The sequence below is a fragment of the Halichoerus grypus genome, chromosome 9, assembly GCF_964656455.1.
Source record: "Halichoerus grypus chromosome 9, mHalGry1.hap1.1, whole genome shotgun sequence".
Classification (NCBI taxonomy): Eukaryota; Metazoa; Chordata; class Mammalia; order Carnivora; family Phocidae; genus Halichoerus; species Halichoerus grypus.
The window spans coordinates 110967357-110980923 of record NC_135720.1 but is presented as its reverse complement, the minus strand read 5'-3'; the positions used below and the strand labels follow the sequence as shown (position 1 = coordinate 110980923).

The following is a 13567-nucleotide window of genomic DNA, read 5'->3' as shown; positions in this document are numbered from 1 at the left end:
TGAAAAATTTTCTGCTGCTCTTAAATGCCACAGCAGCTCACCAGCAAATTCCAGCCACCCCTCCAGCCCGCCTCCTGCCTCTTCCCATCAGCTTCAGTGATAATTGGACAACCCTTCTAACTAAACCACATACTTGGTCCGTGACAAAAACATACCTGGCATTTCCAGGTACTCCTCTTCTGTTGCTTTCTAACTGCTTTCAGTCTTTTAACCTCAAGGGTGTGGGGCTTGCCTACCTGAAGCCTCCTGAAGAGGCTCCCGGAACCCCCCAACCCAAAGATGGACACACTGGGGGGAAGTGTGCTAAGCTACAGAGAACACTGGTTCTGGATTCAAATTCTGCTTCCACCCTCCCAGGAGCTGTGTGATCTTGGGAGTTCACTCAACCTCCCCAAGCTTTGATTTCCTCAGCTGTGTAACAGAAGCCCTCATGTCTCCCCCACAGCCTGGTTGTGAGGCTCCAAAGAGAAGACGCTGGAGGAAGCGCCAACACAGTGTTGGTGTGTGAGGTCTGCCCTCAGACTGAGGTGGAAGGTGCATCTGAGGAAGCGTCTGCCCAGCAGATACAACAGGAATGAAGTGGAATTGAACAACTGCCATTTAATTTGTCCCCTCAGCCATCCATGTTTTCAGGAGAATAAGATCACGGCCTCCAGCCCTTCCCCACAGAGTTCATTTTCTAGCTCTCTCCCCGCCCCAGTCTTCTGTCTTGTGTTGGCTTGCCAACTTCGTGCGCCTCTTGTTCCCAGCTCCCACTGCCTCTTCGGCAGCTCTGATCCCAGGGCGGGGTGGGGAGTGAGAAGCCGAGGCCGTGGGGTGGGGGGGTGGGGGGTGTGCTTACCTGGGGCCGAGGATGCCCCGTGACAAGGCACTGCAGCACGAGAGTGTCCCCCTCCCGGATGGTGTAGACACGCTCGCTGATGTTGTCCTCCTTCACCACACATGCCTGGCCGGCGTGGACAATCTGAGCCTGGGCAGGAGCTGGGGGCGGGGGGTGGGGGGGGAGACACAGGTTTAGGCAAGAGGCACCAAGGCCAGAGGGGGTCTAAGGCTCCCTCCTCTGAGTATGTAAGTGGGAGGAGGAAGCTCAGACCTCCCCAGGCCACGCCTCAGAGGCCTGACCTGCTGAGCTCTGGAAAGGACACTCCCAGGGCCCCAGGCCAGAACCAGAAAGGTCAAGGACTCAGGATGGGGGCAGTTCCTCCTCATCCCACTCTCCTTTCAGGAGATCTGTGCTCTCAGTGAGCTGATGAGCATGAGGGGCTCGGTATCTATACCGATTGGTTATCACTCAATGAGTATCACTGTCTCAGCAGGCCCTGTAGTGGGAGCTGCCGGTGCTCCCCCCAGCTCCCTATACCTGGCGGGGGCATCCACCCCCCAGCTGCTGAGCGTTAGCTGCTAGGTGCACAGAGCTCCCCTTCCCCTGGGAATTGCCCTTTGCCAGTGGGAGCTGCCTGGGCCAGAAATGCCCACAAGATCACCCCTTTCCCCAATACGCACACACGGAGCCCAGTGACTGATAGCTACACCCCGCCCCCCACCAACCCCGCTGGTGGGATGACCATGGTGCCATTTACTCTCCAGAGTCCCCCTGGGAGCAGGTTGAGGCTAAAGCAACTGAACCATGTTTTTGCCTGGCTGCTTCCCCTTCCAGTGTCTCCTGAGAGCACTTTCTCACAAATCCCATGCCTGACCTGCACCCTCTCAACCATCCCAGGCTTTACTTTTAGAGAGCTTGACTAAGATATCTCCCAGTCCCACAGACTGCTCATTCCCCTCACCCAAAGGCCTGTTACTCTTCCCTCATTGCTCCCTGAGCCTGGGCCAACCTCTTTAAGGGATGGAAGCTCTCTCCAGGGGCCTGGAAGCTCTCAAAAGACTGGCTCCTCCCTGGCCTTTCTCACAGTGACCAGGGCCAGGGGACCACAGCTGTGACACCCAAAGGGAAGACGACTGACTGGGAGAAGTACACAGCCCCTCCCTAAGTGTCCAGCCCCCAGCCCAGCAATGTTTGGGCTCTGAAAAGGAGGCCCCCGAGTTCATACCTGTCTGCTCACAGCTGAGGGTGGAGAAAGTGGAGGTGGGCACCAGGGGCACAAGGGGCTGAAAACAGAGTCCTTGCCCCAAAGAGGTGCACAAAGATGAGGTAAAACCTATACATAAAATGTGTAACTTCCTCCAGGAAGCATCCCCTGACTGACCGGCGCCCTCCCTCCTTCTGTACCCATCACTCCCCCAGTGCAACAGCAGAGCATCATTCTGCCTGTCTGCCAGATCCAGGGCTCTTGTCCTTCTGTCTACCAAACCATGAGTTCCATCTTGTTATCCCCAGCACGAGGCCTTTAATACAGTGGGCACTCAGTGAACGTTGAATGGATGAATTTACAAGACTATCCCATGATGATGTCGCTAAGCATCTTAAAAGAGATACAGAAGGCCCTAGGAGATCAGAGGAGAGAGAAAGTCTGCTAGAGGAAGGATCACAGAAGGTTCTAGAAGAGGCAGCTTTCTCACCAGGCCTCAGAGAATAGGGGAGATTTTTGCTGGGTGAAGGAGAAAGTCCTATATAATATATATTACCTGGAGTAAACCATGAGTGATCTTTGGACCTTTATTTTCTCATCTCTAAAACAGAGAGAATGCTGCCAGCCCTGAGAACTCACGAGGGTGGGTGTGACAGTAACACAGGCTAGATGAGACGTGCTTAGTGAACCCCGATGTATCCTGCAGTTACAAGTAGCGCCTTACCAGAGCCTCTCCAACCAACACAGATGGGACAGTCATGAACTAATTACAGAGGTGGGTCCCCAGAGGCAGCCCGGCTGTAGGTCAAAAAGCCTGTGGGGCAGCGACTGGGGGCAACACATGTTGAACCACGAGAGTCTCTGCAAACAGTAACAGCTACCAGCAGCCTAGAGTCTGAGTGTCCAGACAACCATCCTGCCTGCCTGGCTGCCATAGAGGAATGAACTGAGGCTAGTTGTCAGAGACAAGCTATGCAACCTTGGGCAAGTCAGACCTCATGGGCCTCAGTTTCCCCTCCTATAGCGGGGGAGTGGATTAGAAGACCTCTGAGATCCTTCTCAACTCACACTTTCTATACATTTGTAATCAGCGTGTAGTCCATATATAAGATGCACCCTGGAATCTGGGGAATGGGTCTGAAACTCACACTCTGCGACGAAAATGCATGAACATCACCATACCATGGCAGAGAGTCATCTGTGGCCAAGGACCCCAGGAAATCTCATCAGGAAACAACCCCCGCCATGCATGATGTGCGTGCCAGTTGCTGATAAGACCAGAAGGTCCCATGGATGTCTACAAGAGGCCTGGGGTGCCTCCCCACAAGGAAGGCATTGATATAACGGGCTTGAGTGGAAGATAAGCTGTAATCTTGGACACTGTGGCTTGCCCGTAGCCAAATAGTGTTGTAACCACAGAAGGTTCGGTGACTGATAAGGAATACTGAAAAGGAGCTGGAGAGCCTGACATTCTCAGGGTCTGGCCAGCAGAGGCCAGAAAACACAGGACCTGGCCAGCAGACACAAGGCCTCTGGCCACCAGCCACGTTTCCTCACTGGAGACCGGGCATCATGAATGATGACATCATTAAGATGATCTAACTCCCTTTGATGACATTAACTCTTAAGAGTATCAAACTCTAAAATGATAGAACCACTGTGGAAGAGATTTTAGCAGTACCTACTCGAGCTAGACGAGGGTATGGTTCATGACACAGCAATTCCATTCCTGGGTAGTACCCAGTGGAAAGGAGTGCTTATGACAACAAAACAATAGGTCCAAGAATATTCACAGCAGCTTTATTCATTACGGCTAAAAACGAGAACCACCCATATGTCCATCAAGACTAGCATGGATAAATAAATTCTGGTATATTCATATAATGGAATATTACACAAAAATAAAAAATAAAATAAAAAGAACTCCTAATAGATACAATGGCACTGTTGAATCTCACATGGACAATCTGGGTGGAAGAACTCAGACACCAAAGAGTAAATAGTATATGATTTCATGTGTCTGAAATTCAAAACTGGAAAAACCGATTTTAAAGTAACAGTGGTTGCCCTTGGGTGGGGATAGGGATTATTTACTGGGAAGGGCACACCAGAAGTTTCTGGGGAGAAGGTGGGATCCCATCTGGTACGGTGGAAATGTCTACATCTTAATCTGAGTGGTAGTTATATGAGTGGACATATATGTAAAAATGCATCGGGTTATTTGCTTAAGATTTGGCTCTACCTAAGTTACACTTCAATTTTTAAAAATTGCCCATTGAGGTTATCAGGTTTCTTTGGTTGACACTAACCATTACAACTACCTACTCCCTTTACTCTGATTCCTATTTGATTTTCTGCTTCCCACGGCTGACTTCTTCGAGGTGTAGATTTTCCCTCTGCAGCAAAGGGAAAATGCCCGTGGCTTCCCACTGAGCTTCGTTAACGTGAATCAGCCTCCCCCACTCTGCTCACCCCTGGAATGGCTAGAACTGTGTTTCGGACCCTGAACCAACAGAGTCCCCACCAAGTCGCAGGCCCCCAAAGGCTCTGCCTCACTTAACCTCAGCCTCTTGTTCGACGCGCCCTGGGAAGGCAAGGCCAGCAGCCGCATCTTCTGTTCCAAAGGCAACCAGGCCAGGACCTGTGTCAAGAGGCACCATGACATCATAATCCCTTCATTCAGTCTGTCAAACAACAAATGCTTCGAGCCGGCCGCTCTGCGTGGGTGCCGGACAGACCATCAGGAAAAGCAAACAACAAAGGAGCACTGTTGGGGAGATGGATAGCAAACAAGGGAACAGAAATGAACAGGATGGCTTCAGAGTGCTCTAAGTGCTAAGACTACTCTAGAGCAGGGGATTCGTCAAGGAACAGCGAACAGAGGAGAGAGATGCCTTAGAGAAATGGGAAAAGCAGACAATCCGGGCCTAATGCCTGGCTCTGCTACCCACTAGCTGGGAGACGTTAGGCAAGTTACTTAACTTCTCTGAGCCTCAGCCTCTTCCCTCATAAAATGGGAACAATAATGCCTTCTCCCGGGGCTGGCATGAGGGTTTAAGACAACATCTATAAAACATCTGGCCAGGGGCGCCTGGGTGGCTCAGTCGTTAAGTGTCTGCCTTCGGCTCAGGTCGGGATCCCGGAGTCCTGGGATCAAGCCCTGCATTGGGCTCCCTGCTCAGCGGGAAGCCTGCTTCTCCCTCTCCCATTCCCTCTGCTTGTGTTCCCTCTCTCGCTGTGTGTCTGTCAGATAAATAAATAAAATCTTTAAAAAAAAAAACAACACAAACATCTGGCCAAACAATATGTGCTCTCTCAATAAATAACAGCTCCTGAGATGATTAAGTAGAAACAAGAGATGGGGGCAGGAGAGCACCCTCTGGGGCCCCCCAAAATCCCAGGTTGGAGATGCTCAAAGCGGACATTAAGCCGGTAGGGATGTTTCACAGATATGTTAAAATTCATGTTGAGGGCGGTGCAAGGCTTCAGAGGAGCTGGGAACGGGGGGGAGGGATGGGGCCCCTTCTGAGCATCCCTCTCAGCTTCCCAGCACACTCAGCTCTCAGCAAGTTACTTCGTGACTTTAGCAAGTTACTTAAGCCTTCATTTGCTCACTTGTAAAATGGGCTTGTTGTGAGGAATACGTAAGTAAACTTAGGTCAGGTGCTGAAAGCAGTGCCTGGTACACAGTAAGCCATCTAAACATGGTAGCTAGCATCATTATTCTATAAATGATCCCGCGCTCCTCTCAAGAACCCACCTCCCTGGGGGGCTGCAAGTCCTTTGCATGAAAGGACCTGGTCTTATCTGCCACAGATGGTGACGAGTGATACCTTCCTGGGGTCCACTGTATATATTTCCAAGCTCCTTACCTTGTTCTGAGAGGCAAAAAGAGTAAGTCTGATTTAGCCTCTTTTGGCAGAGAAGACAGTGGAAGCCCAGAGAAGGAAATGCCCTGTCCCTGTCACTCACTGACACAGGACAAGAGCAGAGTGGGACTTGAACCCCGGCCTTTTCACCTGCTAGCTTGGAACTCTAGTCCCTGTCCCAGTCCTCCACGAATCCCCTACCCCCGCCTTGTGTCACCAGGGAGGCTGTTGCCATGCCAACTCCAAGGTTGTCAGAGTTTGTATTTGTAACAAGCTCTTTGGGAATTTTGGAGGCTGGATTTGATCATCTCTGCTTGACACCACACTGGTGGATAGAAGATAGGACGGGAGTTTGGAACCATGTATGTTTCCCTGCCTCTGGTCTATAAGACATTTCTGATTTCACTCTCCTGAGATCTTTCAATGAAGCCCCGTGGAAAAGGAAAACAGTATCTCCCAACCCATGGTGCCATAAAGTGTTCATTGATAGTCCTCTGCCAAGTCAGGATGCTGATGCTGCGTCTTCTCTCTCCTTCCCAGAGTGTCTTGGCACCCAAAGGTAGATTATTAAAGGCTCTGAAAAGTCCTGCAGTAAACACACCTATGTAACTTAGTTTAAGCCAGTGCTTTCCAAATATATTTGACCATAAAGCCCTTTCTTCACAGAGGAACTCTTAGCATCTTGAAAGAGAGAAGCGTTGTGGAAAACAAGTGGAGAAATGCTGATCCAAAGCTCAATATAAAACTAATGGCTGTCGAGCCAAGTATCACGGCCCTCCCCAGCCCTGTGGCTGAGCAGAGCCAAACAGCATGAGAGGTGTCACCCACAAGGCAGCATCATAAGGAGTACAGCTGAGGCAGAAATAGTGGGTCCCTGGTACAATGCTTCGGGCCTACCGGCTCACTCCTTTTTCCTCCAGAAAGCATACACCCCAAATTATAGGTGGGGGTCGGGACAGCCAGCACCCAGCAGGCCCAGTGAGGAAGCCACAAACTCTCAAGGATTCATGTTAAAGCAAATTCAACTCATCCACCAGGCTTCAGAAGAGAATTCTGACTGGAACCTGGAGGGGAAATTTCCTCAAAGACCCCCATCCCTCATAAGAGAATCTCCTCCCCGGCACTAGCCAAAGTGTAGGAGGTGCTGTTAAATGCACAAGGATGCGGCAGTAAGATGTAGAGCCAAATAAGGCAGGCAGGCAGGCAGGCAGCGAAATGAATGGAAACCCTTAGTTTAAAGCTCCATCAGCTTTCCTTCAGGTTTCTTCCCCACGCCGCATTTAAAAAGGTTAAACATAGGGACGCCTGGGTGGCTCAGTCATTAAGGTGTCTGCTTTGGGCTCTGGTCATGATCCCAGGGTCCTGGGATTGAGGCCCGCATTGGGCTCCCTGCTGAGCCGGGAGCCTGCTTCTCCCTCTCCCACTCCCCCACTTGTGTTCCCTCTCTCGCTGTGTCTCTCTCTGTCAAATAAATAAATAAAATCTTTGCAGAAAAAAAAAAAGTTAATCATCGTCAAGTGGGGGCTGTTGTCCTGCTTCCAACTCCTGATTCTTTCTGGGAAGGTGTGTGTGGCTGGGAAACTTCCAGAGGAACAGGGGGGTGGGGGGGAGAAGGGGGCTGCAGACTTCTCCACCTGAAGTCAGTTCTATCTACCCCGTTAGCAGATGGCAGGGCAAGTGCCACCATCCTCACAACCTCCCACAAGTATCACTGAGTGTTCTGGGCCAGGCAATATGGAATCAGGATCTGTGTTCTAGTCCTGACTTCCATCAGTCAACACATCCTTATGAGCATGAGGTGCTGAGCTTGGTGCTGAGGGGTACTAGAGAAGTGTGCAGTCCGGAAGAGCTGGGATGAGGACAATGTCTATAAAGGCCTGCTGAGCGGGCAGGGAGAGATTGGCCGTGAGCTGGAGTTAAGGCTCCGGTGTCCCCCGACCCACCCCCCTAACATAACAATAACATCACGATATATACATAACAGTAACAATTTACTCTGTGCCAGCATGTGTCAAGTGTTTTATGTCTATTATCTCATGTATTGCTCATAACAAGCCTATTACACCCATTTGTCAGATCAGGAAGCTGAGGCTCAGCAAGGTTAAGTAAGTTGCCCAAGGACACCCTGCTGATTTAGAGTCTGACTCTCTGACTTTTATGCTAAGCCCTGTGTGTTTCCAGCTCCTGAGTGCCTGGCACAGTGCTGAGGACTCAGGGCTCAGGATGCACGACATAGTCTCCGAGTCACTAGTTAGGCCAGTCCCATGCAGCATCCTTAGAAACCATCTTGCCGTGGCCCTCCCAGCTCCTGGTACGCACATGTTTATCGATCCTTTTATACACGTAATGTAAATGGACACTTAATAATTTAGCAGAGTTAACAGTGCTGAAATATTAACAGGCTTTTCTCTTTTAATTAGCTGCTGAGAGAATGACGGCCAGGGTCTGGGAGGAGGCTCATGGGGCAGGCACTTGGCCAGCTCCACCTGGGCATCCTTCTGCCAGGGATGACGCTCCACACCTCTCCAACAAACTGTGGGCCATCAAACATAGGCCTCTTGGGAAAACTCACCCTTCTGTGCTGTCCACAGCAAGGCTTTGCCCTACCCCCACCTTGGCCTTGGCTGGTTGTGGAGCTGGCTACCACCTGTCCTCTGTTCACCACCCAGGATGGACCAGGGGACTTCTCCAAGTCTAGGGGAGTCTCCAATTCAATGCTGGGAAAACCAGCCTGAAACAGTCTCCCCCATCCCACACCATCTCCTCTGACCTCACCTTAATGCCGGTCATCTTGAGGGGCATCTGGCCTGGCTTAGCCAGTTGATCATTCAACTCTTGGTTTTGGCTCGGGTCATGATCTCAGGATTGCAGGATCAAGTCCTGCACTGGGCTCCGCGCTTAGCGGGAAACCTGCTTGGGATTCTCTCTCTTCTTCTGCCCCTCCCCCTGCTCACATGTGCACACGCTCTCTCTCTCTCTCTCTCTCTCAAATAAATAAATAAATCTTTAAAAAAAAAATGCCGGTCATCTTGAGGGGAAGCATCATCACACTCTGCCCTGCACCCCTCTGGACATTCTCTTGGGTCATTAGACCTCAGTGCAAGCTGATTTCCTCTCCATCCTCCCTCTCGCTCCTGGGCTCCCAACCCTTCAGAGGACACACACAATTGCCTGTTTATTTGCCATTGATTCATCGATTCTTTCTGCAGTATTTCCTAAGCACCTATTGTGTGAACTGTCCTCCCCTCAGAGCTGGGATGCAGAGCCGTAAAGGCAGAGCTGCCCTCAGTGAAGAACCTCTGTCCTCACTTGGCTGCAGATCCCACTAGAGTTTGCCCTCCACCCCAGGGTCCTTTTTTGGCTCATCACAACCAAACCCGTATTCAGCCATCCTCCTCTTTGGCCACAAAAATCTCTCCCCAACCTGAGCGTGTATGTCTCTGACCTCCAAGTACAAGGTGCCGTCACTGAATATGAGAGCAGCCACAGAAGAAGGGATGAGTGCTCAGCCTGCCACCCTATCACCACGACCGAGCACAAAAGCTCTGCTTCCCCGCTCGGAGGCAGGGCCTGCGACTGCCTGCAGAGCCTGCTCCTATTTGCAGGACTGGATACTGTTTGCACGGCCTAGTACCGTGTGCAGAACCCGACGCTTTGGGCAGAGCCTGGCCCTCTTGACAGATTTCCTCTGCCGGAAGTGGTGGCCGGTCCAACTGTGCCCCAGTCCCAGGGAATGTCCAGCACCCTTGCACCCACATCCTGGCCTCATCGGAAGGCACACAGGGGTTGAGAGTGCCAAGTGATACTCATGGACTGTGGATCAATGGAAGTCTAATGGGCACCCCACTAATGGAACTCCAGGATGTCGGGACAGGCCACCAGGAAAGCCCCCTATGTGGGGACTCTGAGGTGCCCTGGGAGAAGCTGTAAGGGACTTTCTCCCTGGGTCGCAGAAGACCAGGATCAAAAGTCTCAACAGTGAAGGGACCTAGGGCAGCTCTAATAAGTGCAGGCAGGACACTCAGGAAAGAGAGCAGAGAGTCACATGCCCTAAATCCGGCACTGCTTGACCTAAGGCTGTACATGTAAGCCTGAGGGGCTGCCCAGATGGTGTGGGACAAGGGGCGGGAGGCAGGACTCTACCATTCATCTCCTTACTATCGGGCAAGTCCTTCAGCCTCCTGAAGCCTCAGTTTCCTCACTCTGCAAATGGAGAAAAGACATCTCAGACAGTAGGGGAAGTAACTTCTGGGTTGTGAGAATTAAATGAGATCACACACATCGGGTACCTAACACAAGGACTGGTATCGAAATAGGTACTTAATAAATTCTAGACCCTTTTCCATTTGATAATATAGCCCGGGACCCTGTGGGAACCTGTTCAAAGGGCCTACAAGGAGAAAATGCAACACTGGATGCGGAGGTCTACTTTGGGGGGAACGCCACGAGCCGTAATCTTGAGAGACCAGAACAGCAAGGTGGGCTAAAGGAGGTAATCGTGGGAAGGAAAGATCTCCCCAAGAGAACATACTGGATGATGGTGGAAGAGAGAGGCTGCCATCCATAGGGCAGAGAATGGCTTCTAGAACGTAGGACCTGAGCCTGCCTGGCCCAGGGATGTGAAGTCCATGGACATGGGGTCAATCATGTAGATTTTCCTACTTGGGTCCCAGCTGCCCAGCCCTGCCAAGCTCTGCCAGTCCTGGGGACCAGTCACTGCCATTCCCTTGGCCCTGCACCCTGGCAGCAGCCCAGACATTAGATATGACCAAGTCCCCACCCCAGCCCCACACTAAAGCATAACTATTGACCCAAACCCATGGGAGGCGCAGGTCTGGTGTAGACCCAGCCTGGGCACGGGGTTCTTGTCTAGGGAGTTACAGCAATTGCTCTGTGGCCTGGGGCAGATCTTTTAACTCTCTAGTCTAGAGCTTCAGTCTCCTGACTATAAAATGGGCACAAGCGCGCTCCCTATGGTGAGTGTTAAATACAGTAAAAACCAGATCCACCAAGCACAGTGCACACTGCCTAGGCGATACTCAAGAAGTGTGGTTCGAGGGGTACCTGGGTGGCTCAGTCATTAAGCGTCTGCCTTCAGCTCAGGTCATGATCCCAGGGTCCTGGGATCGAGCCCCGCATCGGGCTCCCTGCTCAGCGGGGAGCCTGCTTCTCCCTCTCCCACTCTCCCTGCTTGTGTTCCCTCTCTCGCTGTGTCTCTCTCTGTCAAATAAATAAAATCTTAAAAAAAAAAAAAAAAAAAAAGTATGGTTTGAAGGGAGCAGAATAAAACCTGCTAGGTCTGGGTTCCCCACCCAGAACATAGAGCTTGGGCCAGTCCTAGGCCAGGAAATGGAAAGTGTCATGGCTTTGCTAAGGCAAAGAACCCCCAAAGCCCCACCTGACCCCCAAACCCAGTGGCTTCCTCCAAGCCCCACAGAGCTGAGGCCCAACCTGGGAGCATAGGCATAGGGCATAGGGTCTGGCACCAGCTGGCTGTGGGAGCAGAGGGGAGACGACAGGGCTGAGGGCACTGAATTGGGGCTGAACTGGGCATCTGGGGACCCTGGGCCCACAAAGAGAATGGGATGGTGGCAGGCGGATGGGAATCCTTTCTAACCAAACCTGCAAGAACTGGTTGGAGGCTTCACTCCAGCACTTAACGTGACTAAACTCCCATTCTGCCGTATAAAACAGAGGCCAATAATATTACGCTCACAGTGCCTCACTGAGATGGCATACCAGAAAGCTCCACGTAAACTGTAAAGTTCTGCCCAGATCAGGTACTTATTAGGCGCCGAGAGACCCAAATGTGGCTTCGGGAAGCAAACACTGGAAGTTAAGAAACAAGTCATAATGCATCTATTAAACCCAGGGAAATAAATTCGGAGGATAAAATCCACTGTGGCTGGGCTGTGTGCAAAGCTGGCTCAAACTTTTTGTAGTGTGACCCAGCAGGGCGAAATGAGAACCATAAACCTGTTCCTATCCTATGACCTATTAGGCAATCTCACTTTGGGGAATAGGCCCCAAGGAAATAATTTAAAAGGAAAAAGTAATTCACATAAGGTTATTCACGGCAGAGCTCTCTAGAAGCAGGGGAAACTGGCACCTGCCCAAACTCTCCGCCACAGAGAAATGGTGACCCAACTCCAGCACATCGATGCGGGGGTGCCCTGCAGCCATTAAAGTGACAGGGCTGAGGGCTCAGTCAATACTGCGAGACGTGCGTGGGAGATAAAGTCGGCCGACAGTGCAGAACGGACGACTGTTTACCGCTATATAAAAATGTATTGACAGGTATGGGCTGGGAATTTAGAATGAACGGTTAGTGTTTGATGGTCATTGGGTTCCCTTTTTTTCTTTTTTTTTTTCCATGAGGTTGTTTAAGTGGGTAATAATAACAATACAACCCTGAAAGCAAAACCAATCCCGCGGCTTGAGAGCAGGTGGGGCCTTAGACCCCAGGACGGAAGAGCAGGGGAGGGGAGGACAGAGTTTCTGGAGAGCCTCCAAGGGTCCCACCCCCAGGCGCTGTGGGTTTCGGGGCCTTGTCCCCTACCCCAGGGTGGGGTGGAGTTAAAGGTGCCATGACCTGACTGCATGAAACGTCTTGAAGCCACCTCCCCACAGTTCTCCAGACCGGCCTTCACCCCATCCAGCTCAGGAGGTGGCAGGAGGCTTAGCTCTGAGGTTTAAAAATCAGGGAGCAGAGATGTAAGGGCCTGATTTGCTGTATGCCTCTCTCTGCACCCAGTGACATCCGGAGGACAGCCGTTACCGTCCGCCAGCGGCCTGAGAGTCATTCCTCACCGCATCCCCATTAGTGAAAACACAATATCCCCTGCTGTCAGCCAGAAACAATCCTCACCCCTTCTCCTACAGCCCACACCCAATCCACCAGCAAGCCCTCTCAGCTGCCTTCAAAACAGATCCCCAATCCGACCCCTGCGATACCACCCTACTTTTAGCCATCACCATCTTCTGCCTGGATTTCGACAGCAGCCTCCTGATAGGTCTACTCTGCTTCCTCCCTTGCCCAGTACAGTCTGTTCTCCACAAGAAACCAAAGGGATCCCTTTACAACACTAAGTCAAGCCCTGTCCTTCCTCTGCTCAAAACCCTACCATGGCTCCCACCTCACGTGCAGTCAAAAGCCAACACTTTCTTAATAGGCTGTCACATCCCCTGTCATCTGCTCCCATCCCCACTTATGTTTTACTGCCCCCTGGCACTGTGGTCACACTGCTCTCAGATCTGTTGTTCTTCAAGCAGGCCAAAACCACTCCTATCTCAGGGCCTTTGCACTTGCAGCTCCCGCTGCTGGATTATTCTTCCCCAGATTTCCAGAGCTCACTCCCTCACTTCCTTCAGCTGTGTTTTCAGGGAGGCCTTCCCTGACCACCCTATTTCAGACAGCATGCATGCCCCCACTTCTATCACTTTCAATCCCTTTCCCTGCTTTGTGTGTTCTTCATAACACTCATCAACACCTGCATATTAAACAGTCACTTGTTCATTCTTTACCTGTGTCCCTTTCAAAAGGCAAACACCCCTGGGAGGGAAAGCATGTTAAATCCCTGAAAAGGATGAACAATCTTTTCTTTCCAAGAGTCAATGCAGGAAGCATCAAGTTGGGGAACATATTTTCTTTAGCATTGGGTACATTTATAA

At 51.2% G+C, this 13567-nt stretch overlaps 1 protein-coding gene across 2 annotated transcripts in view; it reads right to left on the bottom strand.

Annotated features, from left to right (window-relative positions):
- The window catches only part of MDGA1 (MAM domain containing glycosylphosphatidylinositol anchor 1), a 57630-nt gene that overhangs the window by 27906 nt on the left and 16157 nt on the right, over positions 1-13567 (bottom strand). For both annotated transcript variants that reach the window (XM_036074363.2, XM_036074364.2), the window contains exon 2: positions 842-981. In XM_036074363.2, the coding sequence (XP_035930256.2) occupies positions 842-981 (140 nt within the window). The remainder of the gene's footprint in view (positions 1-841; positions 982-13567) is intronic.